This window comes from Cicer arietinum, chromosome 8 (assembly GCF_000331145.2).
Source record: "Cicer arietinum cultivar CDC Frontier isolate Library 1 chromosome 8, Cicar.CDCFrontier_v2.0, whole genome shotgun sequence".
In the NCBI taxonomy this organism is placed as follows: Eukaryota; Viridiplantae; Streptophyta; class Magnoliopsida; order Fabales; family Fabaceae; genus Cicer; species Cicer arietinum.
The window spans coordinates 28196327-28223912 of record NC_021167.2 but is presented as its reverse complement, the minus strand read 5'-3'; the positions used below and the strand labels follow the sequence as shown (position 1 = coordinate 28223912).

At 27.8% G+C, this 27586-nt stretch overlaps 5 protein-coding genes across 5 annotated transcripts; 3 read left to right on the top strand and 2 right to left on the bottom strand.

The window, feature by feature from the left end:
- Positions 1-6: 6 nt before the first annotated feature.
- On the bottom strand, positions 7-4570 carry LOC101494978 (uncharacterized). The gene is made up of 2 exons (XM_012719338.3): positions 3634-4570; positions 7-419 (listed from the first exon to the last, which is right to left on the bottom strand). The coding sequence occupies exons 1-2, from the start codon at positions 4260-4262 to the stop codon at positions 17-19; spliced, it is 1032 nt and encodes a 343-aa protein (XP_012574792.1). The 5' UTR covers positions 4263-4570; the 3' UTR covers positions 7-16.
- Positions 4571-9249: 4679 nt separating this feature from the next.
- LOC101495303 (profilin-4) lies at positions 9250-10901 on the top strand. Its single transcript, XM_004513010.4, has 3 exons — positions 9250-9562; positions 10236-10373; positions 10578-10901. The coding sequence occupies exons 1-3, from the start codon at positions 9434-9436 to the stop codon at positions 10710-10712; spliced, it is 402 nt and encodes a 133-aa protein (XP_004513067.1). The 5' UTR covers positions 9250-9433; the 3' UTR covers positions 10713-10901.
- A 155-nt stretch (positions 10902-11056) lies between these two features.
- On the bottom strand, positions 11057-14830 carry LOC101494657 (glucan endo-1,3-beta-glucosidase 13-like). Its single transcript, XM_004513009.4, has 4 exons — positions 14633-14830; positions 12419-13702; positions 11655-11685; positions 11057-11514 (listed from the first exon to the last, which is right to left on the bottom strand). The coding sequence occupies exons 1-4, from the start codon at positions 14688-14690 to the stop codon at positions 11367-11369; spliced, it is 1521 nt and encodes a 506-aa protein (XP_004513066.1). The 5' UTR covers positions 14691-14830; the 3' UTR covers positions 11057-11366.
- A 2937-nt stretch (positions 14831-17767) lies between these two features.
- LOC101494345 (small ribosomal subunit protein cS23-like) lies at positions 17768-20138 on the top strand. Its single transcript, XM_004513008.4, has 2 exons — positions 17768-18016; positions 19650-20138. Exons 1-2 carry the CDS (start codon positions 17804-17806, stop codon positions 19929-19931), a joined length of 495 nt encoding a protein of 164 aa, XP_004513065.1. The 5' UTR covers positions 17768-17803; the 3' UTR covers positions 19932-20138.
- A 2228-nt stretch (positions 20139-22366) lies between these two features.
- On the top strand, positions 22367-26516 carry CAMKK6 (mitogen-activated protein kinase kinase 6). The gene is made up of 8 exons (XM_004513007.4): positions 22367-22578; positions 23134-23218; positions 23852-23986; positions 24231-24455; positions 24769-24951; positions 25071-25294; positions 26123-26168; positions 26290-26516. The coding sequence occupies exons 1-8, from the start codon at positions 22505-22507 to the stop codon at positions 26380-26382; spliced, it is 1065 nt and encodes a 354-aa protein (XP_004513064.1). The 5' UTR covers positions 22367-22504; the 3' UTR covers positions 26383-26516.
- The last annotated feature ends 1070 nt before the right edge of the window (positions 26517-27586 follow it).

Here is a 27586-nt window from a genome sequence, read left to right as displayed (position 1 = left end):
ACTCTTTCATAATTTTTTAATCAATGCAAAATGAACCACCTTTTTTCATATTCATTGTGGATTCAGCAATAGGTATTCCATTATTTTCAGTCACAAGTTCAAACTTATATCCCAAGCCATCTTCATGACCTCTTTCTCTCCATGCTTCTAACCGTCCCCACGGTTTCCAGCTACTCATCGATGAAAAGGCGCTATTCGGACGGAGAATGAGCCATGCACCTGGATTTGATCTCGATACTCTGTCCGAACTCGGGGAGGGGACAAATGGGGTTACCATCGATGCAGCTGCAACCGGTGAGCCGGAGAGATCATGGACAATTATCATCCAACCTTTTCTTTCCTTTCCATGACGATCTCTTACGCCTTTCAATGTTCTTCTCCATCTACTTGGAGTGTTTGCAAAATCTGAAGCATTAGACCTGAAATAATTTAAAAAAATCATAAAAGTTAAAGTCATATTTAGATAAAGCGATTCATTCAGCGTCTATAATATAAGTGTTTATAATATGCGTATTTATATATAAGCTATTTCTATAATAAAAAATAAAATAAAGTCAAATTATTTTATATAAACTATTAGATAAGATGTCTCGGTAAACTATCCTCGAGAGCATTAGAAAATAAGCTGAAAATAGCTTATGGACATGTCACTCCAACTATTTGGATGATTATCACGAATGGACTTTAGTTGTCTCGAGAGGAATCAAACTCTCATCGATCCATGGAGTATGTGAGAGCTTGTTGAGAAAAACAGATATATAGAAATTAAGAAACACAGTCAAATACAAGAATATAACATAAAAAACTCTAAAAAAAAAAAAAAAAAACTGATGTTTAATGAGAATCAAAGAATAATACTATATGAAATTTTTTCCTACACATAGATTTCTCTCAAATAGCTTATGACTCCCTTCACGCTTTACAAAACAAATATGTGACATACATCTCACAATACTTCAACACAAAAATTTAAAAATAAAATGTTAAAGTGTATGTGATTAATATATCTTATTATAATCTCCCTTATTAATACGTTCTAAAATATTACAATTTCAAGCAACTTTAATAGGATCCTTAACCACTTGTGTCCATTATAGCTAGCATTAATTAAATCAAATTAAGAAGTATATTTAATCTTTCATTAAATATGTGTATCAAAGCAACTAACAACCAAATGAAAATGTCAAACGTGCATAATGAATTAGGAAAATCCATGACAGTTATATATGAGATATTGAGTATGCAGCCAGATACTAGCACATGGGAGGGAATCCATGACAGTTATGTTTCACATTTAGGAAAATCTTGGCCTGTCTCTTTGACCAAAATCATAAATCATATATTCTGCAACATAATAATTTATTGATTTAATTGATATAGTATAAAAAATTTAGACTCAATCACAAATATTAAATCATTAGATATATATGTTTCACTTTTATCATAACTATCTCTAAAGTCATTTTCATGAATGGTTTCATGAATGGTTATGATGTGTTGACAATGTAAAACTTTTTATACAGTGACAGTACATGACAATTAAACTCATAATTTAATAAGCTTTTGAAAAAATATAATTTTTTTTTACAACTTAAAAAAAATATATAATTTAGTAGCTGGTTAACCTGTTTTAAAAAGACTGAAATTTATTTAAAAGGGTGAAAAATGGTCTCAAAGACTTTTAGAACAAGTGGGAAAAAAATCAATTTAAAATTGGTCATAATCATTTCTTACATGCAAAGAAAGCTAGTTTAGATTTGATCTAATTCAGCAAAAACCATGGATTTTAGTACTTAAAACCAGAGACACCTCTGTTTATTTAAGGTAGAAAATGCAGAATTTGTCACATTTTTGCCTATGCTATACTATCTTATTGAAGATTAAAAATAATAGAATGATTACTATAAACAAGTTTAATATAAACAAATTTTGGAAAAAAAAAATATTATATATGATAAAATTGTGAAATGTGTTTACACCATAGTACGACAAAGTAAGAAAATAGTAATTCGAAGACTACCTTGACGAATTTAAAATATTTAATAATTCCTTGTTATATATAGTTTTATACCAAATAGAAGGGAGAGTGACTATTTAAGAATCAAATTGATGGTTTATTTTATTATGGTAAGACTTAGTGACAAAATAATTGAGACTATTAACTTAACTTATTGATAATGTACAAAATTTGTCACTTGAATCATCAAACTCATAATTGAATGAATGAAAATTCTGGAATGGTCAAATACAATACTTGTGGATAGGGAAGTGACAAAGGTTTTAATGTTTTTCACAAGAATTAATTAGAAAGAAAAATAAACAAAGAGATGATAATTCATATAACAAATGAAATGAACATAAAAGATAAGAATTATGCCATGAGAGAGACATGATAATGAAATTGAGCTGGATAAGGTGAGACACGACTAAGCATGTGCAGCTGATAGTATGGTATGGTAGGTACCAACTTTAAAGATATTGACAAAGCATCTCACATGCTTAAACATTAACTTATATAATTCATAACCATAATTAATTAATTAATTCACCATAATAGACCATCCACTTGTGAATTATGCAACCTAAATGTTATGTTATAAATAAAAAAATTATGTATCAATATAAACTTTTGTATTTTTTTTCAATGAAAAATAAATAAAATTTAATTGAGATTTATTATGGTTAAAAATTAAACTAAAGGGCCGTCAAAATAGTTTAACTTTAACTAAATTTCATTAAACACTTTATTTCTTCATTCACATAATAAACATTCTTTAAATTTTTATACACCTATTAATATAAATAAGTACATAAGTGTAGTATAATTATCCTTATTAATTATATAACCAATGTCATTATAACTATATGGTTGTATTGAATACAATAATGAATTAAAAGTAGTGAGCATATTATTAATTTAAATCTAAACTAATTAATATTATATTGAAAACAACTGAATTTTATATTTTTTAATTATAGAATAAAATAAGACTTATTTTAGGAAAAGTACCCATATAAACTTACCTTCACTGTCATCTATAGTGCTATACTATACATCTGTCTATATAAATAAAACAACTTGACCATTTGTTTGTTTTTCTAATTGTTACATTCAAACTTTTAACCAAAGCAATAGCAATAATTGAATGCAGCAATAATACAATAAAATTTCCTTTATTTTTTTTCTAATAGTAAAACACAGTTGCATTTTATTAAATAAACAATATTTCCTTTGTACTACAATAAATAATTCATTTAATTATTTTATATAAATTAAAAAAATGTGTAAATAAAAGAGATAACAATACTCTTATAACTTATTATGTATTCATAATTATCATTAGTTTAAAATGAAAAATAATAAATTGTGATTTATATATATGTGTAATATTAATTAAAATATACAATTAAACTAATATTTAATATTGCATTTAAATTTAAATTTTAAAAATATTTCATTTTAAGAATTTTTTTGAATTATTGTCAAACATAGAAAATGTTTTCTAATAGTAAAAAGCATCTGTTTGCAAATCAAAATATTGGAGAAAAAAGATGCATAAAAATTAATCTCTTAGTAAACAATAATAATAAAATTACCACTAATTACTAGAAAATAACAATTTAATCACTAACCTTGATCTAGAGTTCCGGTCCGCACTGAACTTGCAACTAAAAACCGGTTGTCTAATATTATTCTCCCGAATTTGAAAAACCACAGGACTACACTCCGGTTCACCACCAAATTGAAAAACGAACCGCGGATCCGGTTCAGACCGAACCACCAAATGAATCCGAGTCGAACCCTTCAACTCCGGTTCAAACCCTTTCTCATTTTGTTTCTTTTTCTTTTTTCCTAACACAAGCCATCCACTATGAAACATAGTAGAACGAGAAAGACAATTACTAAGATCAATGTTAATTACAACACGACCCAATAATTTTGAATTTGTGATTCCACATGTTGTTGCCATGCTTCCAGTGAAAACCGAGACACGAAGAGGAATCGGTTTGCTCGAGAGACGTCGGTGTGCGGCCGCGTCGAGGTGGAAGCCTTCGGCGGAGGTGGTTGTTTCGGGTGAAGATGAAGATGATGAAGACAGCGGGAGAAGTGCGGTTTGAGAAGGGAAATTTGGTATGCGAATGTTGCAAAAGCATGGTGTTGTTGAAGGATGAATACCTGAAAGTTGTGATGATTTTGTTGGTGAGGGAATGTTTAAAGATAGAGATTCAATTGTAAGACGCACAAAAGGACAAGGATCCATTGAATAATCTTGTTGTCACGATCCACTGAGATTGTAAAAATATATATATGTATTATATTTTATTGTTAATGTTATGCATTTGTTTTTTGATTGGAATTGTAGTTAACAGAGTGATTTTGTTGTCACGATTCACTGAGATTAAAAAAAAAAATTTATGTATGATAGTGTTGAGAAGTTTGATAGATTTTCATAGTTGGATTGGATGAGGAGGGTGTGGTTTTTTGTTTTTAGAGTGAAAATGAGTGAAAGAGAAGATGAGGGTGATGCATGGTGTGAGATTATACAAGGGGGAATTTAGATTTATATAGTTGAGTGAAATGAAAAGTTTGATTTTTTAAATAATTTTTATTGTTCCTTTTTCCATATTTTAAGCTGGTTTTATAGAGAGTGGGAATCTGGTTTTGGATTTGCTGCGTTAACCTATTTTGGCTGCTTCATAATCGACACATAGGATTCCATTGGCTTATTATATGATCTTTTATTTAAATAATTTTACAATTTTTTATTTTATTTTCAGAGTGCTATTAAATGAATAGGAAAATAAATTCTTAAAATAGTCGTTGAATTTTACAAATCGATAAATATATTAATCAAATTATAAAATATATTTAAAAATATTATTTTATTAATTAATATTGTCAGAGATTATGATGTGACACATTAAATGAATATGTTACAATATATTTGATTCTAGTTTAGTGTGAATTCATTAAGAATTCATTATAGTATTAATTAAAATTTCAAATATAAAATGTTAAAGGTAAATTTGTCTATAAAATATTTGACGAAAATTAGTAGTGATTGGTATTTAGTAGTTAATTTTAGAGTTGTCTTAATTTAATGATGTTATAAATTATTATTATTATTATTATTAGAGAAAATTTATTTAAGGTTGTCTTAAATGATACCAACACTCTCTAGTCTTGAAAATATATTCACATCTCTTATACTCACTAAAAAAACTACATCAATTTTTTTTGTCACACTTACATTTATTCATATAATCTAAGAATATTAGAGTTTTAGCTTTAATTTCTAAAGGTTCGACTATACATCTGATATTTGCAATTTTAAAACGTATGATTATGTTCTTAGTAGAACAATTATAGTATGTATTTCTAATATTTTTTGATAAATAAAAAATTGAAAGAGTGATAAAAAAATAAATATTATGCATAGTTTTTTAATAAGTACAGGAGAAGTAAATGTTTTTTTAAAACTAGATGGACCGTTAATATCTTTCAAGGACAAAGTGTCCTTAGAAAGATAAATGCAATTTATATTATTATTATTATTATTATTATTATTATTATTATTATTATTATTATTATTATTATTAGTGTACAGATCCGCATTGGCGTGTTTGTTTGTCCATTTTTTTCGATAAAAATGGTATAAATTATAAAATTTTATATGAATATAAATAAGATAGTTGACACAAAAGGTATAATTGATTTAATTTATATATATAAAAAAAAAAAAGATACAATTGAATTAAAAAATATTATACCAAAATTTGGTAGATTTTGATATATTTAGCTGTAACCATTTATAAAAATTAATTACTCAATTAAATGTTTAAATGTATATTTGGTCTTTTATTTTGTCTAAAATAAACTTTTAATTTTTTCGTTTCTAAAATGGGTTTTAGATCTCCTATTAGTTAGTTCTTTGGATTTTTATGGTTGTCACCATTTTTTATAATGTGGTATAATCATTAATGATATGATATTTATATGATATTTGTGAGTTGAATAAAATATATTTTATATCTTTATTGTTGTAATTAATTTTATTTATATAATTAAACTTATGGGATTATTTTATTTTATTTATATATTAAAATATATAAAATTAAAATTTTATAATATTTAAATAAAACTTTATTTATTTGTTCAACTTTATCTAATAATTTAATTTTTTAAAATATTTATATAAAATACTTAAAATTTGATTTATTTTATTTTATTTTCAATATTATATTTATTATATTTTTAATATTATTTAACATTTATTTTTATTTTAAATATTTTAATATATAAATTAAATAAATAATAAAATTAATTATAACAATAATGATATTGATATTGTTTTATCCAAATCTTAAATGTCACCTAATTATTTTGTAGTCAATAAGAGTGGCATGTGATAAAAAAAATGGTTGAGACCAAAAAAAATCTCAAGAATTAGTTAATAGAGAACAAAAAAAATGATTTAGAAATAGATGAACTAAAATTTTATTTTTGATAAAATAGATGAACCAAAAATACATTTAAACATCAATTAAATAAAAAAAAAAAATTATAAACGAAGATTCGTTAACTCCAAGAGTAATATTGTGATAAATTGTTCTGCTTAATAACTCAGTATAAAAATTAATTTCACTAATTCAATCATCAAATCAAAAGTTTTTATTGATTAGATTAACTTCATAAAATTTTAAAACAACTTAATACTTTATTAAATAATTTCAAATGAACGTATAATAAACTTTTAAAAAATATAAATAAATATTGATTTTTAAATAACATTTTCCCATATTTGTCCTTTGAACTTTTTTATCATTAAATTGTTTTTCTGATATATCAACTAATTCATCTTTATAAAAAAGAATTTTTTTATTATTACTGCATATATTAAAAAGATTAATTCCAGATTTCCACAATAAAATTATAATGAAAAAACAATATATACATTTTAAATAGCAAAAGACTAATTTAGACATTCTCAAATGTGAGTGAGATTCTCAACAAATGTATTTAAGTTGCCATCTTCATGTTGGGAGGAGGACTGAAGATAGAATTTGAATTTTATGTAGTCATTGACTATATACATTCACCTAGTTATTAATTTTGTGAATGTTCAATCAAGATAAGATGATTCAAATCTTAAATCGATAATTATAATCTTAAAAAAATTATTTTTTTATAAAAAAATCCAAATCTATTTAAAATTTAAAATGTTAATCTTAATCTGATATTCACGCAATTGTTGAATGTACCAATGGTTCAGTTAATAGCTCCAGAAAATCTACTATGGTTGGATATAATTGAGAATGGACAAATAGTCATATGTAGTCCCAACCACAACAAAAATAGGAAAAATTTACCCTCTATTCATACATTTATATTTTTACCCTCATATTTTATACGAAATATCTATTTTTTTTTTTAAAATTAACCCACTAAATTTAATTGAAGAAAAAAAAATCAATTTTTTTGGAACACGTGTTTTTAAAAAATTTGAACTTTGTACTGAAAAACTTTTTTGAAGTTTTCTGGTACACAACTAAAATATTTTTTTAAAGTTTTTCGGTATAAAGTTCAATTTTTTTTAAAAAAAAAATATTTTTTGGAAAACTTTTTTTATTCCAAAACTCTAATTAAAGTTAGTGGAGTAAATTTTTTTTTTAAAAGAAAATGATAAAATAGATAATTTATATAAAATATAGGAATAAGAGTATAAATGTAGAGAGAATAAATTTTCCAAAAATAGTCTCATGCAAAATAATAACTAAAAACATAGCCATGAGCCCATCACTTGCCACTCACCTTGAGTATATAGCAATAGGATTTGTTTAGAATCATTTATTTTAATTAATTTAAGAGTAAATTTTTAAATTATTCTCTAACAAAATATTCAGATACATATTTGGTCCCTAAAAAATGGAAAGTATTAAGTTGATGAATTTAATTTAGTGTAAAACTAAGTTGATTCTTAAAAAATTTAAATGTTGACTAAGTTTGTGATTTTAAGGATAACTTTTACTTTACAACATCTTGACAGTTAAATATATTTTGTTAATATTTAAGATTTTTAACCATTTACTTGATGTTTTTCTTTTATTTCTTTTAGATCAAAATATTTTAATGTAAAAGGAGAAATCAATTTGAGGACAAAGTTCAAACGTTGTTTGAAATAATTATTCGTAAGATTTTACTCATCTCTTAATCGATCTATGAATTAACAAGAATTATTTCTTCTAAGAATTATAGAGTAAAGACCAAACAAAAATGTCTCAATGTATTTTTTTTTCAAAGATCAATTTAAATATTTAGACTTAATTTTTAAAAAATTATATAATAATACGTGCTTAATTATATATGATTATATTTAATACAAAACTACATGGATCAAACCAACATAAGAATGTGTTGATCGATATTAGGGGTGTTGAATTCAAATCAATAAAACGATTTTATCGATCAGATTCTATCTTCATTTATGAGAATATTTTCGTTGTAGGGTTTTTGTTTTTTATTTATCAATAACAATCATTAATCTGATTCTGAAGTAAGCGCAAATTAATACGTAAACAAAATAATAGAAACCTATTTTGAATTAGGTATTAAATTTATGTTTTTGGTTCATCATTTGCTACCAATTCTGAGATAAAGATAAACACAACTAATAGATATTAAATTTTTGTTTGCAATTTTGTTTATCATTTTATTTTAATCTATCGTTACTTCTTTTTCAACTTATATCTCAAGTGATGATGTTGTTACCTGTGCTTGGATTTTTTTTGTAGTTTGTGATTGTACTTGAAAATAGTGAAAATGTATTCTTTTCTTATGAAAACAAAATATTTTGTAAGCTGAAACATGGTTTTATATTGTTTGTACCGGATAATTGTCTTAAATGGTTTTAGGTATTTCATATTAGTCAATGCTCAATTACAATTATTCAAAAATTTATTGACAAAATTTCATTAATAAATTTTTCTTTAAAAATATGACATTGATGTGAGATCAATGTGTATAAATTAAATATTCAATTATTGTGTCATATGACACAAGTTTACACAACGAAATTTTTTATTGATATTTTATAATTAATTTGTCAATTCACAAAATTCATGACTCATGGAACTTTTATAATTTAAGAGATCAAATTGTATATTAACTCTTAAATAAAAATAGGAAAGTAAAGAAATAGAAAATGGGAAAAGAGAGAAGAGAAAGAGTTAGTTCCTAAAATGATGGGGAAGTTGAATGGTAGGAATTGAATTGATTGAATGGAGAGAAAAACTATAAACAAAGAAATAAAGCATTCTTCATCAACCTACACTTTCTCACATTTAAAAACAAAACATCAAAATCTTATAAAGAAAAAAAAAAACTAAGATCCAAAACAAAGCAAAAGAAGAACACAAAGAAAGAACTAAAAAAATGTCGTGGCAAACTTATGTAGATGAACATTTGATGTGTGATATTGAAGGCACCGGCCACCAACTCTCGGCCGCCGCTATCGTCGGCCACGACGGTTCTGTTTGGGCTCAAAGCAATTCCTTCCCTCAGGTAATATTCACTTCATTCATCACAATCTTGTTATGTTAATCATTTTCATCTTGATTAATGTTTTTTTTCCTTAAATTTTCAATTAACATTTATATTATTACAATTCTAGATAGAAGTCGTACATAAGAGAAAAATATAAAATAGAAATTATATTGATAATAAAAAGATTAATTATATTTTAAGAATATAAAATAAAATAGAAATTATATTGATAATAAAAAGATTAATTACATTTTAAGAACAATTTTAACTTAGTGTAACTAATATGTTATTAACTTTTAAATCTCTAATATAAGTCATAAGTGACTTGCAATGTGGTTTTGTGAATGTTACTTTTATTTGATTGATCAATCAATCTATTGACTGAATTTGATTTCTATTAAAAGAAATTGAAAATGATGAATTACTATTAATAACGGTGGCAAATTTTTACTAAATTGATATCTCGAAAAGAATAAATTATTATTGGTGAATTTCTAATGGTTATTTCTTAGAAAACTGTTGTTTAAAATTTGTTTGTTTATGTTAAATTGAATTGATAACGTGGAGACAATTCCAATTTCATTATAGAATATTTTTTAATTATTAATAATATTTTATTTTTTTTAATTTTATTTTTAAAGCATTGATCAGATTTGTGAGTGTGTATATATTAATATTTCTTCTTTTGTAGTTTAAATCAAATGAAATTAATGGTATCATGAAAGATTTTGACGAACCTGGCCATCTTGCCCCTACCGGCTTATACATTGGAGGAACCAAATACATGGTTATCCAAGGAGAGCCTGGAGCTGTCATTCGTGGAAAAAAGGTAACTGGTTATATTCGTCGTGACTTTAAATTGTGGTTGCATTTTGATTACACTGCAAACTCTTAAATTGTGGATTATATAACCTCAATTTTAGTTATAATGTGGGCGCGAGCCGCTATTGCAAACTGCAGTTTAAAACCTGATAGTCGTAACTTTTCTGTTATATTTGGTGGAATATAAATGACCTTTGTGCTTTTTTGATAGGGATCTGGAGGTATAACCATAAAGAAAACTGGTCAAGCTCTAGTTTTTGGCGTCTATGAGGAACCTGTTACTCCTGGACAATGCAACATGGTTGTTGAGAGGTTGGGAGATTACCTCGTTGATCAGGGTCTCTAGACCAAGATTTTTCAAGATTTCAATATTTCTGTTTTTTTATACTATACTTTTTATTTTCTTTCAATTTTGGTATGTATACATTTCAACCCTAAATTGGGAGTTGTTGCTTACAATAACCATGTGAAAATTAATTAATTTTATAGTTTTATGTTGTTTGAATATTAAAATATCCTAATGTTGTTTCACTGATGACACGTGCATTACTTTTAGTAGAAAATATGAATCCAATATTATTGTTAGGTATGACTCGTGGTACGTGAGTTGTAACACTGTAAACTCTAATTTTTTTCATTGGATAATTATATAGAACTATAACTACTCTGTAATTGGAGACGTAGACACTCTTGGCCGAATTGTTATGGCATTGTTGTTCTAATAGTTATACATTCAAAAGTTGCAGCAACACTTACAAAACTAAACCACAGAAAAAAGTTCATCATGCTGTTTTGGCCTATCACATGAAATACAAAACTAGGAGATAGATTACTCTACTCTACATACAATAGTTGAATTTCATAGAAATTTACATTTCTGATACATTACTAAACAAGTTTCTGAAAGCAGCATATACTACCTCATCATGGTAAAAAATTAATCATGTCGCCTTTTCAATAATCGAAAGCTTGCCTCTATTTTTGCCATCAATTGAGCTTGTTAAGCTCGTTCGAGATCGAAAAGGAAGAGGAGAAAGGTTAAAAGAAGAGCACTAGAGATTGATGAGTAAACTTGTTTGCTTGAAGAGGATCGACTTGAAGTTATTGCTGCTGTTGTGTTATTATTACTTGTCATAGTTTGGTTATTTCTGCACAAACATAGTTGAGAAAAAAAGATTCAATGTCATATGATTCAGTCTTAATAATATGATTATTAATGTATAATATAACAATGTAAGAACATTTAAAATAAATCGAACAAAGTGAAATTTTTAAGGACTGAACTTACCCGGTTCTCGTGTAGATGCAGTCGTCATAGGCTGCAAAATCGAAGGAAAACAAATAGTTTGTTCAGCGAGAAAAATAGTCTACAGACCTATTAAGCACAAACAATGACACTAACATGTGTCATACACTAGACACGCCTTTGATTTGAAGTATCGGGGCTACAGAGATGATAATAATTTGATGAGAAACTTTAAGCAACATGGATAGTTTAAAATATAACTACGACATTGGTCGTTATTACAGACAATAATATCCAGCAACTTCATATCACCACATTCTTTGAGCTACTTGGAGCAGCTATACCATAAGAAACACATGCTTCAATGGCTTTCTTGGGAACATAGCAAGCCAATAGGGCTGAAATGAGTCAAGTTTAGTCAAACTTGATTAAGCTTGGCTCAACTCGATAAGAATTGGTTCAGCTAGAAACCTTGTTTTAAGCTCAAATTCGGTTCGATTCAAGCTCAAATGAATCAAAAGACAAAAAAAATGGATTCCTTTTCTACATTATTTAGAGAGTAAGACAAAAACAAAGTTAACATGTCAAATGTATTATAAAACTTATGCCACTTTCAACTATTACTTTGTTTTTCAACTAAACTAGTTCTTTTCAGTTCATAATCAGAAACACAAAATTAATGGTCACAAAGACATAAGAAAGTACCCAAAGCTTATGATAGTACCCATTTTTGCTTCATTTCATTTCAAAGAGAGTATACGACAAAAAATAAACTAAAAAAAATTAGTGATGAGATATGAACATACTTGGATCCTTATCAACAATTACACCAGTCCCTCCAAAACTACAAGCAACATCAGAAGCTCCATTTTGCTGATAATAGCTATTAAAAGCATACGACGCATGCGAGACTAAATTATCCGGCTGAAAACACGGCTGACTAGGCTGAATAGCAGTACAATCCACATTTCCAGAAGTACCACAAGCCCAATTTATTGCATTCTGTAAATCCATTTGTGTCGCCTTACTCGAAGCAATGCACCATGTCGTTGTTGTTCCATTTGACCTAGTTGCATTCGCGTCCGCATTCATATCAACAGGGCTTCTTCCAGTGAAATCTAGGCTATAAACACTCGTTTGATCCGGATAAAATAATCCCCAGTTCCTCTCAGATTCCAAACCCGGCTTCCTATTTTCGTTAAACAACGAAAAAACATAGACGTCTAGCTCTTCGTCCGGCTTTGCAGGTGTACCGGTTTCGTTGATAATATGTCTTATCAGATTGGTGTTATATGTTTGTGCATTATCAGGTGTAGCAGCTGTCTCCTTAGGTGAACCTTTTGAAGGCCAACCCGTTTCGGTAACCATGACTTTAATTGTTCTGAAATTCAAAGCCATCAATGCAAAGTAAATAGCATCAATTTGAGCATCAAACATGTTTGTATACAGCAAACCGGTGTTAGGATCAATAACTTCAGATGACGACTCGAACAATGCATAGTCCAATGGCACTTTGTTTGGAGAGTCTCGGAATGCGTAATAAGGATAAAGATCGATCATAAAAGGCGACTGATTTTCCGCAAGAAATTCTAGAAGTGGCTTCAGGAAACGAGCATGCCTGCTATCGAAAGCACCAGCAGAAGGAGGAAATGATCGAGACAAAACGCCGAGGGAATGAGTACTGGAAACTTTTATCTTCTTATGAAGTCCAGCTTTCTTGAGTGCTGTTAGGACATTAGTCATGGCTGGCACGACCAATGCGGAAACATTTTCAGGACTTTCTGTGACTTCGGCTCCAACAGTTATGTATGTGATCTTAGTGGCTGGATAATAAGGAAGGATGTTGTTTCTCAGCCAAGTGTCTGCATTAGTTTGGAACTGAGAGAATGGAAGCAAATCTAGATTTGGAATTCCGATCATAAGTTCGACTCCGGTGTTTGTGAAAGCCTTTAGAACTTGTATATTGGAATCATAGATTCTTACATATTTGATTTTGTGATCTTGAACCAACTGTGCCACCTTATCAGGTGAAGGGAGGTCATCAGCATTTCTTCCATAGCAAATTCCAACAAAACTTCCATGGCAACAATCTGACAAAATTTCATAAAGATCAAATAAAAGAAATAGGAATTGTAATGGAGAACTAATTTGCATAGTAAAATTCAATATCAAATTCCTAATCAATGTCACAAAACTTAAATTTTTGTTAATCGTGCTAAAAGGAACAAAAGTATTTAAGGCTTCAAACACAAACATCAAACACGATAGCAACACTGATATATAGACACTAGTAATAATTTGAGAAAACGAAAGTGATTGAATGTAACACATGTACTAGTATCGTACAAGTGTTGGACACTCTGACACGTCTTCAATTGGAAGTGTCCGTGCTTGATAGGTTACACCCATCGAAACAAAGACTAATGTGGTTGGTTAATGATGGCTAGACATGTTAGATCCACATGAAAAGTAGATTATGCAAGCCACCAAACATGATTTATACACTAATTTAAAAAATTGGAGTTCAACCTATTTTTCTAGTTCTAAACATGTTCAAATTGACATTGTGGTTATCATAATCACGATGAACCACCACGATTTTGAAAAAACTAGTTTGTTTGATATCATGGTGGATTTGTCAGAATCACAGTGTGCCACCGTGATAACACTCTGATTGTGTCAAATCCACTGATATACCAACCATACACTCTAGCTTCAAAAAAATCACGGTGGCACCGTGATTTTGCAAACCTCGCCATGAATCTAAACATCATGTCACAAGCTTCACATCACAAACAACTTCAAAGTAGACTAATATATAGCATACTAATAGTTTTGAAACATGGTAATGTCAGTACTCAATAGAACAACAACAACAAAAATAGCAAGAGAATTAAAGGAAACAAAAACATTGTGGTAACTACAACATCCTATATTACAAAAACACAAGATACAAGAAACAAGTGATTACATTACAAAAACATAATACAATGTGATAAAAGGAAGAATTAAGTACAAACCAAGAAGCAAAAGGAAAAGTGATGCAGAAGTTAAGATGAACCAAAACCCTCTTGACATTGTTGTCTCTATCTGTGATTATCACTTCACTATTTGGAAAAGAGTGAAGCTACTTCTTCTTCTTTGCTTGCTTACTAGCTTCAGAAACAGAAATAAAGTAATGGTACTGTTGAGAGTGAAGTGTACAATTTATTTATTTATTAAATCATTTTAATAAGAGAGTCACGACACATTAAGTTTTATTTTTGTTAAAATAAATTTAGACTACAATGATTAAGCGAATATTTATAAAAAAAAATTACATTCCACTCTCTATGATATTATTAGAAAAGATTGAACCTATAATTTACAAATATAATGTATGTCTTTTTTTTATTACTCGATCAAACTATTAGATTTTGCGATACACAAGTTTTCAAATTGTAAAATAAAAAATTCTAATATGAATTATTACGTTCTACTATAAATTATTCCTTAACAATAATTTTAATAATTACAGACGCCATGCCGTATATTAAAAATATATTAATAATTATTTTTATTTTTATGATTGAGATAATAACTAAAATAATATTAAATTAATAAAAATAAATATATATTTTGAATTGAATCAAATCAACACAATTAATATTCATAAAGATAAAAAATATCATAAACAATTACTTGATATAATCGATTCTTAAAATTTTCATTAATTTTTAAATATTGAATATTTAGTAAACCACATCTATGATAACTTAAAAATGATATAAAAATAGAAAGAAGAAGGTGAAGGGTATTGAGTAGGTATTATAGGTTTGAGAGCGAAGTATGAGGTTGAGGTCAGAGTATAAATGTGTCAGTATGTTTAAAGCAATGAAATGGACCTCAAATATATTTATCAATTTGAGTTTTGAAATATTTTCTCGATTCCGGTGATTGTTTTCCAAAACATAGCATGTTTGTTTTTGTTCTGTCTCCCACTAACGTACGCCCTTATTTATTAATATATGAACTAATGAATATCTCTGTACTCTCTTCTGAAAACATCAAATGCTGTGCTATTTCTTGATTGATGCAAAAAAGACATGGATGGTGTATATTGAATAGGGATGGCAACCCTACTCGAATGTATATTAATTTTTTTGAATTCGTTTATATTTGGACGAGAAAATTTTAATTTGATTGAATGAAGGTGTAAATATAAGTTTTATTTTTTAAATTTAAACTCGAGGGTAGGGATGGTTTTGGATGTTGATATTTAATTAGTATATATTTTGAATTTGTTCGGTTGATAGTATTATTATAATTTTAAAATTTTATTTTTAATTTTTAAAAAAATATATTTAATTTTTGTAAAATTATTATATAAATATTTTTAAACATTATTGGAGTATCAATATATATTTTTGAATTATTTTTTTGTGTATATTAAAAAGTTTATTTACAAAAAATAAAATTAAAATTCGAGTTTTAGATCTATATTTTAAGATTTATTTATTTTGGTGTAGATGAACTTTTAATAATATTATAAATATATTTACAAAAAATCATTTAAAAATTTAAAACTTGATGAATGTTTTATTTTAACAATGACTAAAATAGTTTGTAGAATAATTTTGTAGTGTGTTTTTTTTTATATGGACTATAAACAAATTTTTAAAATTTTATAGTGTATATTATCATTTTCTCTTTATTAAATTATTATTTTAATATTTTTTATTTTATTATATTAATTACAATAAATATGATCAGAGATAGAGGCAACCTAGAACCAAAGACAAACAGACCAGAGACAACCAAAGACATATAGAATAAAAACTATCACATTAGATATTTTAGGAGTTATATTTTAAATTTTTTATTATTATTTAGTTTATATATTTCAATTATCAAAAATTTTTATTTTTGTTCTGTTGTTAAAAAATCAAATTTATTATTATTTTGTAATTGAAGTATTATTATTCGTGCACTTTTTGTTTCTAATTATTAAAATATTGGTTCAATATATTTTATTTTTAAATATTAAAAATGTTTTTTAAATAAAACAAATTAAAAAGTTAATATTATAAAATACAATTTAATAGTTAGAACAATATTGTAAAAAACATAAATGTCATGTATTCGGACCCTTATAATTTTTTACTTTCAATAACCTAAGCTCAATAATTCAACTAAAAAAAATATTATAATATTCATAAAAGTGGGGTTCGTTTTTTTTTTTCAAATAGAATTGCATCAAGTAATGAAAATGTTGTCTTCTCTCATCTTGACCGTACACTTATTTAATTGTATCTACAATTCATGTAAGACATTTCATCATGATAAACGAAATCTTACCATTGTCTAGTTTAGATTTTATTAAACAAAATTTAAGATGCATTGAGATTTAGATTCATCATAGAGACCGTAAAACTTAAATAGCACTGACAAAGGGATTTGGCCAAAAGTGAATTTTAGGTTAAATTGATATTTTTGAGCCTGAATCCACCATGACCTGCGAAGATATTTCTTATGTGACATGATATTTGTGGTTGAGTTAGCAAGTTGCTAAAATCATTTGCTAATACAAAATCGTTAATGAAATCATTCAATCAATTAGAATTTAACAATCAACACGCTCCATATGTTGCATGGATTATGTATCCGTGGTTATATTTATTTTGAATTTTTTTCATAAAGTTTATAAAATATTATTATAATATATTAATTAAGTAGTAAAATATTATAAATTATAATGATATTGTCATAAACATAGATGTAAATGTGTTTGTACATGTTAATTGTATAAAATATCATTCAGTTTAGAAATACTTGTTCAAAGAATTCTTTATTTTATTAATTAATATTAAATACAAATATATTTAATTTATTTATAATTCTTATCACTTAATTTCAACCGTCGAATAATTGGAAACCGAACTTTCAAATTTGTGATGCAAATTTTTTCTAGTGGTGCATAGTAAAAAAACTCATTATAAATATACATTTTTTTTAAATAACCATTTTAGTGAGTTCCTATTTTCATGAAATTGCTAAGATTACATCGAATTTCAAAGAGTTTGTGAAATTACTGATTTGCCCTTGTGAGTATTGTCCGAATTACAAATGTACCCTTATGCATACACAGGTTGTAGGTTCCTTATCTTTGAATTGTGGTTGTATCATTCATTCAAATCCAATCGAATTTAACAATGAATATGAATATGTTACATTCATCATCAATTTCTGCTACTTCAACAACCTTTTCACTTTCATCTTTTCCACACATCAAAACCAACGACATTAAGAACACCAAAACAAACCCTTTCTTCTCACACTCACATGTTTCCACACGTTTCACTGCTTCTTCTGCTGTTGCTCAAGATGCCATTTCTTTGCAATCTTCTCCTTCTCTTCAATCTCAGGTTCCTTCACTCTCTCTACGCACTTTATTCTGATTTTGTTTAAATGGGGTTCTTAATTTTGTTTTTGTTTTTGTAATTTCAATGAGAGTGTTTAAAAATGTTGATGAAATTTCTTTATTTCTCAAATTTTAGAAAGTTTTGTTTTTTTTTAATTGTTATTATGCTTGTTGTGATGTAGAATAATAGTACTTAGTTGTAATTTTGTTTAAAAGGGATTCTTAAGTTGTTTTGTATTGATTGATATATAGATACATGTTATTGTAATTTTAATGAGAATGTTTAAAAGGGTTTCTAAAATTTCTTTGATTTCTCAAGTTTAAACAATTTTTGTTTTTTTATTTGTTATTATGGTTGTTGTGATGTAGAATGATACACTTGTTGTTGTAATTCCAATGAGAATGATTAAAAGGGCTGCTGAAATTTGTTTGATTTCTTAAGTTTAAGCAATTTTTGTTTTTGTATTTGTTATTATGGTTGTTGTGATTTAGAATATTACACATGTTATTGTAATTCCAATGAGAGTGATTAAAAGGATTGCTGAAATTTAAGGATATTGTTAGTTGGTTTCTCTAATTTAAGTACTTTAGTTTTTGTGATTGCTATTTTCAGGATATTATTATGTTTGATATTGAAAAATGGTGAGCGATTTGGTGAACTAACACAACATTTAGTCCATTGTCCATTGTGAATCAATACTTAAAATTCATTTGAAACTCTAATAATGATCAACGATGTTGCTTTTGGTAAAAGATGAAAGAGAAACTGTTAGGATATAGAAATAAGATAATTAGGAGTTTGTTAGTGGTGGTGTTCCTAGGTTGTTAGTAGCTGTATAGAGGTAACTGTTTTGGTGTATGTTACTAATTAGTTACCTGGACCTAATCTCTATCTTAGTGTATTGAATGTCTTTAAATAGAAGCTTACACCCTGTAGTAATCATCTTTTAGCAGCTTTAGAAATTGAGTGGTGTAAACCATTGTAGGAGTGAGTGTAACTGGTCTTGTGTATCATTTTCTTGGAGAGATTCTATCCTATTATTTCTTATTTTTTTCTAAATATTAGTGTTCTTCCTCTAAATCATTAGAATCCAATTCTTGGATTCCTAGCATAAACATTGCTGATTTACCCCATTTTATTAATCTTCAATGAATGAATAAAAAATACAAAGGGATGGTTTATACATATGAGAAACCCGATGAGGGAAAAATAAAATAAACTAGTAAAGTAACATAACAGGATCACCACAAACAGTGAACTAAGTCTAATCACTAACTTAACAAACGACACTTCTCAGAAGTAGAAGTTTACTGTCCTCCTCGTCCTTACAATTGAGACAGTGACTTGATTGATGTTAGTGTCAGTTCAACGAGTTGGGTTTTGAAAGACATATTTGTTTTTCCTTGATTTGTCTTACGAGCATCAATCAAGACACTGTCTCAGCCGTGAGAATGAGGAAGACCATCAATTTCTACTTCCATGGACAACATCGGTTGTCGCTAGAGTTTTGAACAGTTTTCACCTATCAGTCCACGGTGAACCACTTCATAGTAGAATTTGCCTTGAAAAATAGGTTCTTTATTTTCTCTAATTTAAGCACTTTTTTATAATTGTTATGATGGCTGTTGTGATGTAGAAGCTAGGAGTGGTTGTGAAACCAACAGACAAACCAAGACTTGTGTTAAAGTTCGTTTGGATGGAGAAGAACATTGGTATTGCACTTGACCAAATGGTACCTGGTCATGGCACTGTTCCTCTCAGTCCTTATTACTTTTGGCCAAGGAAAGATGCTTGGGAAGAACTCAAGGAATTACTAGAGAGTAAGCCATGGATATCTCAAAAGCAAATGATTATTCTTCTCAATCAAGCCACTGATATTATCAATTTGTGGCAGCAAAGTGGTGGTAACTTGTCCTAGGATATTTCAAGCAATGTTTTTGTGTCAATAGGATGTTCATCTTTTTATTGTTATGGTTGTTCTGTTGTATTGCATTTGTTGTTACTATGTACACTAGACAAGTTCCAAATTCTTTTAGATGAATAATTTACTTTTGCCCTATCATTGTAGTTTTATCAGTTAACTTTCTATCTGATGAAAAATTCGATTTTCTGTTTCGCTGTTTCACTCTTGCTCTTGTTTGCTGTCATGGCAGCTCCTATTTGGTGTTTCGCAATTCCTCTTGTGTTTGTATGTGAATGCATCGCACTTTCAAAGTATTGATATTTGCTTCTTTCTGCAGTTGGTGTCGTTTTTTACCATAATGTAGTCTAATGTTAGATTGATGATGAATTTAACGAAATCATGGGGTCAAGAAAATTACGTTGCCGCCGTGATTATGTTAAATTCATTGTGATTCCGAATATACACGTAGTTTTAAAGGTCCATGTTTTGAAATAACAAATGATCTAGACTTGCCAATAAATATGTAAATGTGCTTCTGCTAAATAAAATTTCTACATGCACTTTTGTTTATGTCGGAAAATTCAAGTCCTTGGTCCTATGCAATTGCCAAATTATTCAACTTATCTTTTTAATGGATCTCAAACACCTTTTTCTTGAATGTCAATAGTTATTATATCTTGACATAAGCCATAGTATAGTATCCCACACAACCAGTAGACCAATGTGAAAGAAAAAAAAAACCCACAAAACCAATATGCCAATTAAATTAAACATACAAAATCCACTAATCAATTAAGCGGGTTGCTCATATAGAATTAAATTATACAAAAAAAAAATTGATCAATATACTAAGTAAGTTACCCATTTTGTGTAGCTTTAATGTGTCATGGACATAAATTTGCATACAAGTTTAAAATTAAGAACAATGTACAAATAATCATGCACTTGAAAAATTAAAAACAAGTTACTATTATTGTTAAGAGAAGATTCTAATGTGGTCCATGTCTATTATGAATTAATCCTTGAAAAATATTTAAAACTTTAAAAGATCACAAATATCATCTTTTAGAAATAGTGTAGACGTCAATAATCATTTTTATTTCTATAAATAAGATAGTAAATTAAATGATATTAGTTTAATTGATAAAAAAAATGATATTGATTTGATAAAAAAAAACGTAAAACAAAAACGTAGATTGTATTGATCGACATAAATTTTGACATCATCTTATACATAAGAACAACGAAAGTCATTGACTATTATTTATGAAAAATATTATCGATCTTCATAAAAATATCTAATGATTTTTAAATACTAATTTACGACATAATTTCCGGTCTTGTTAGTATTCAAAGGCCATAAAACATCATCAATCACAAGGCCAAGAAATCCAACAACACAATCCTTCAAAGACAAACCACATACCTTTCAATTATTTAAGTACTTCATTTCAAAAATTAGATATAGTTGGTAAGAAAAAAAAAAGACAAATTAAAGAAAAATATAGGTATATAATAAAATACAATTTTTAAATAGTTATTTAAATATTCTTATAAACTTTACTAATGAAATGATATAAAAAAATGATTATAGTTTAATTATAAAAAATTAACAATTTTTTTATATACAGTTTGATCGGTTCACTTGATTAGTTCGAGTCGAACCGGTTTTTAAATCACAATTTGCACGGCCACTTTGGTTTGAATTTATTTCATTCTTCTCACTTTATATATTCTAATACACTTCAAAATCAAATCTCTTTGTGAAACTGTGGGGGTGTGGATAGAAGATATTTCACTTTTCTTCTTTTGTATTCTTTAGATTTGGGACCTCTCGGCCCAAAAGAAAGAAGAGAAAACTACATTTATTTTAAAATAACGAAAATATCCTTTTTATCAATATTTATTTTAATTAATGAACTAAGTAATTTTTATTTGAAGTAGTTAGAATATTATCCTTTGTGCACATTTCTTAACAAAAAAGTTGTATAAAAAATAGTAAAAACAAATTATTATCGAATTATTAAATTATCATTATTAACTTTTCTCAATACAAACCTGTACATAATATGCATAGAAACTGAAGGATAAGAATGGAAAAAAAAAGTTCATCTAACTTTTGCAGATTTTGGTTTCTCTTTTGTGTTTCTCTCACAACCAAACAGAATAAACTTTTCTCTCTCTCTCATCTAAATCTCTCTCTCTCTCTCTCTTACAAATCAGACCCCACCATACAAATTAAAGGATAGCGGTGGAATTTAGTCTAAACAATTTCCAAAACCATTTTCTGTGCTAAAATTTGAAACTTTTCCAAAATCTACAATTTTCAAATTCAAACGGTCAAAACCAAACAGAATCATTATTATTATTATTATGAGGGTTTTGTTCTGTTTTTTATTTTCTATTAAAAAGAAATTCGTTTTTTTCTTTCTAACTTTCACTTTTTGTGAATGTTTCAAAAGAAATCAACCAAACAGAATAAACTTTGAATTTCTCTCTCTCTCTCTCTCTCTGACCCTTTTTCCATTTCTATCTCAGAGTATGTAACTGTTAAATCAACGGTCGATCTTAAACCCTAAAAAACGAAGATGAAAACCAAGACGCCATTGAAGCAGCTCAAGCTCTCTGTTCCTGCTCAACAAACACCCATCACTTCATTTCTGTAATTTTCTTCTTCCCTTTATCAACCCTTTTCATTTTATTGATTCATAACTCTAATTCAATTATAAAGTTTCCATTTTTATTATTCCCATTTATTATTATATATAGTCTAATTTACTAGTTCCCATAATTGATTGAATGATTCAACTACTCTTTAATTTAATCTTAAATAGCTTAGAATTTTAGTATCATTAGCATGATTGTCTATTTGTTATAGATTCTAAAAAAAAGTGATTTTGGTATTCTATAATTTAGAGAACTCTAGGAAAAATTTAAGTTATTTTGTGTTTGTTCGATGTAGTGAAAATCACTTTTTTGAAGAAAAAAACCAGTTAGCAAAATGATTTTTTTTTAATAGCTATTTAAAACTGTTTTTAATTAGATTTTTCATGAATTTTTTTTAAAGTGATTTTTTTACGGAAAAAACTTGGGAGTAAAACAATCTATTTTTAGTAGTAAAAAATGAAGATTTCTGATTTTGGTTTTTCCAACAAAAAGAGCTCATTTTTTCCTAATGTTTATGAAATTGAATTGATTATCTTGGAATTGTCATTAGGACTGCAAGTGGCACATTTCATGATGGAGATCTGCTCTTGAACCAAAAAGGGTTGCGTTTAATCTCTGAAGAAAAGGAATCAAGGGTAATTTAATTCTATTACTTAATTATTGTTATAGATTCAGGCTATTGCTATGTGTGTTTGGTTTTCCGGTGACAAAAGTTGATTTTGAACGAGTTGAGTTTGGTTTTGCCATGACAAAAATTAATTTTGAATGGATTCAGTTTGGTTCTGCTGGGATAAAAATTGATTTTGAGTGAACTGATTTAGTTAAAAGTAAGTTGAGTGTTAAGTCGTTTATGTTTGGATTCATTCACGTAAAAGTGAGTTGAACAATAAATTTGTGTGTTAAATCACATTTGAAGTCAAAAGGTACAAATCCTAGCTTCAAGTTAGAACAATACAAATCTGCATTACACAAACATGTCAAAATCAATTTTTATGTGCCTGAAATCACTTTTGCTTCTCTTGATAGTAAAGCCAAACACACTCAATTTGCAGTTTCTAATTTTTTGGGTAGAATCTGAGATTTGCATACCTTGACTTGATTTATTTGATAATGGAGTTCAATGTTGATCATGTTTCACTTTACATGCTTACTCTTTGTTTACTTTATCACCAACATTCTGCAATTGTATCATTCATGGTTTGGTTTGTTTATTGTTTTTGGTTTCAAGCATCTTATCTTAACACTTGCAATTTGTCTCTTTTGAGCAGCCTTCAGATGCTAAGGATCTCGAATTCGACTTCACGTTGGACGACCTTGAGACCATCAAAGTAATCGGAAAAGGAAGTGGTGGCGTAGTGCAACTCGTTCGCCATAAGTGGGTCGGAAAATTGTTTGCTTTGAAGGTTGTCATGCATTACTATTTTCAATTGCTTCTTATCACTAACATTACTAGTAAGAGAGACTTGTGCATTCGCACAGGTTCAACTTCGTAGTTCGAGAATTGTCTAGTACATAAAACGATTAATCAAATATATTCAATGAGCAATTATGTAATTTGATTTCAAATAGTTGATTGATTTAGATAATTACGGTAGTAATTGAACTTGTGTATGATAAAAGAGCTTCTTGTTGAACATTTTATTGCAGGTAATTCAGATGAATATACAAGAGGATATTAGGAAACAGATTGTTCAGGAGCTGAAAATAAACCAAGCATCATTATGTCCACATGTTGTAGTTTGCTACCATTCATTCTATCATAATGGAGTTATATCTCTTGTATTAGAATACATGGATCGTGGTTCTCTAGTAGATGTAATCAGACAAGTTAATACAATTCTCGAACCATATCTTGCTGTGGTTTGTAAGCAGGTATCCTTGATCATACTTCTATTTCTTGTTGGAGTTGTGTTATTTTGACACTAACCACAATTTTAAACTTCATTAACTCCAATTTTTCAGGTGTATAGTTGAACACAAATTGTAGTTAATGAATATTATGTAAATTTAAACACCAGAAAATCGTAGTTAATGACATCCAAATCGTGGTTAATTGTGCCCAGTGGATGGTTGATGAATTGTAAAACATTAATATACTCATTAGCCATCTACTCAACGTAATAAATGACATATTTAAATTATGTTAACCATGTAAATTCTTGTCAAATTTGTGTCGATATTGTAGGTGTTACAGGGTCTTGTTTACTTGCACAATGAAAGACATGTAATACATAGAGACATAAAACCATCCAATCTTTTAGTAAATCACAAAGGGGAAGTGAAGATTACTGATTTTGGTGTTAGTGCTATGCTGGCTAGTTCAATGGGCCAAAGAGATACATTTGTTGGAACTTATAATTACATGTCGGTATGTAACTTATACTTAAGCACTTCTATGATAAACCTATATGCGCGTAATGAAGTTGTAATGAAGTTGTTTATCCAAATAGAACCTTAATGTATAAGTTTTTTTATTTCCTTGTGTAGCCGGAAAGAATCAGTGGGAGTACTTATGATTACAGCTGTGACATATGGAGTTTGGGGATGGTAGTACTTGAGTGTGCTATAGGACGGTTTCCTTATATACAATCTGAAGATCAACAAGCATGGCCTAGTTTCTATGAGCTTTTGGCAGCAATTGTGGAAAGTCCCCCACCTTCAGCTCCTCCTGATCAGTTCTCCCCTGAGTTCTGTTCATTTGTGTCATCCTGGTAATTCTTCATTCTTTTTTGCGTAAATAGTTATTTTGTTCCTTGAATGTGCGAGTCGTCATCACTATAGCCCTTAAATGTATCAAAATTAAAATAATAAAAAAAAAAAAGAAAAATATCTGAATATATCTTTTGTTAGACAGTTTGATCTTCGTAGGTTTATTTCGTTAATTATTTTAATCTTCAAACGTGTCTTCTGTTTGTCGGTTTGATTCGCGAAATTATAAACAAAGACACACTCAATGATGTTTTTGGTTTTTGTAATTTTAGGGACTATATTGACGATTTCCCCTTCCTTTTTACTACTTATTTTCAATACCAAAAAATTGATATGATATTGAAGTGTTTTCAATCATACCACTGTTGTAGGCTGTTTTTGTTACTTGTCCAGTTGCTCCTTTAGCTTTGTGTATCTAAAGTATGTGGTTATTAAATTGTAACACATCTAAACAACATAAGCATGAAACATTGAATATTTTTTCCTCATTTTTGCATTTTTCAAACCTTGTGCCTCTAAGAGATTCTCCGCATACACGCAGTCGATACATTTGTGGCCGTTTGGTTAAAGATCAATCTATAAATCAAAATACCGAACTTGAATCTGAACTGTCTAATCTTGATCGAATATTTGCCAATGTCTTGACTGCGTGAATGTTGGGAATCAAAAGACTCTTGTATTCTAAACTACCTTTTTCACTTAATCACTATGTTGACTAATCTTATGATGCTATAATTTACATGTAACAAGATATCACCAAGATGGTTTTAGATTCTAAAACATATTATGTTTTACTTTGTTTCTAAGTTTATTTCTTGGTATAATTACAGCATAAAAAAGGATCCTCGTGAAAGATCAACGTCCTTAGAGCTTCTGGTTAGTAACATATATTTTTTTTCCAACTGTCAATATTAATAATTAGTATCGTTAATATTATTAGTATTTTCATAATTCCTAATTTCTGATTCTTCTAATCGCAATCGCATTGCATTTTCAGGATCATCCTTTCATAAAAAAGTTTGAAGATAAAGATCTAGATCTTGGAATTTTAGTAGGTAGCTTGGAACCTCCTATAAATTTTACCAGATGATTTCTTATGATATAGTGTGTAAAATTTGTACTTTGACAGTCATAACATTTATGAGTGAAATTTCTTCTTCTCACTAATGCTATGTAAGAAATTATAAATATAAAATATACTTGTTTCCATTCTTGTTGACTTCATTATAGTTTCTTGAAACTGATTTGTAAAAAATGTTAAGTACAAGCTTCTTCTCTCATGTTATATGATTAAACACTTGAATAAGATTAACTAGAATAAAGCTCATTTTATTTTTTAGCCATATGGTGCCAATGTCAGTAATATTTCACTATGTTATCACATAATGGAATATATTCTTTAAACATGATTACACCATGTCAAAATTTAAAGTGAAATATAATTATAACTATGTGTGAAGTTTATTTAATGTATAATTGTTAGAATATTTTTTAACATGTGTTAATAAGTCGAGATTCATTCAAATGGTTGATATCTCTGAATATATTTTTTCATATGCATCGATCAATGATTGAATTTCCAACTGTATTTCCAACTAAAATGATTAGAGGTCTAAATATATTTCAAATGTGTCACACGATATAGATATTTTTTTTTTCATTTAATTTAAGGACAACCTAAATTTAATTAACTAAAACACCCTTAATTATATTTATGTTGCGTAGGATAATTGATGTGAGGAGTAGTATTTGTTATCCTTTTGCTTTGCTTGTGAGAGAAAAGAGAACAAGATGTGATTGAATGTTGAAGCAAACACTCCATGTCTTTGAAATTGAAGCAATAGATAAGAATGAGATTAACAAGATGCATAATAGGTCTAAATCAGTTTTACATAGACATAAATCATAATATTTTGTCACATTATATAGATTTAAATTAATTTTACACTGATATAACTCAGTATCTTTATCATGTAACGGTAATTTAAAAATAAAAATAAATGTAAAATAATAAATTTATATTGAATGTCAATATAAAATTAATTTAGAATTTATTGCATATCCCTTTTCCCTTAATCAATAGTTACTTTGATTTTGCGATATACTAACATTAGAAGAGATAATAAATTGTTAAAGAGATTAAACGTTACATAAAATAAATTATTAAGTATGCTCAAATTAGTTTTTAATCCACTAGTATAGTATAATAGAGTTGATACATAACTGAATCTTTAAATATATGATTATGAGTTTGATCTTTAATTAAATATTTACTAAAAGATATTAATCCTTTA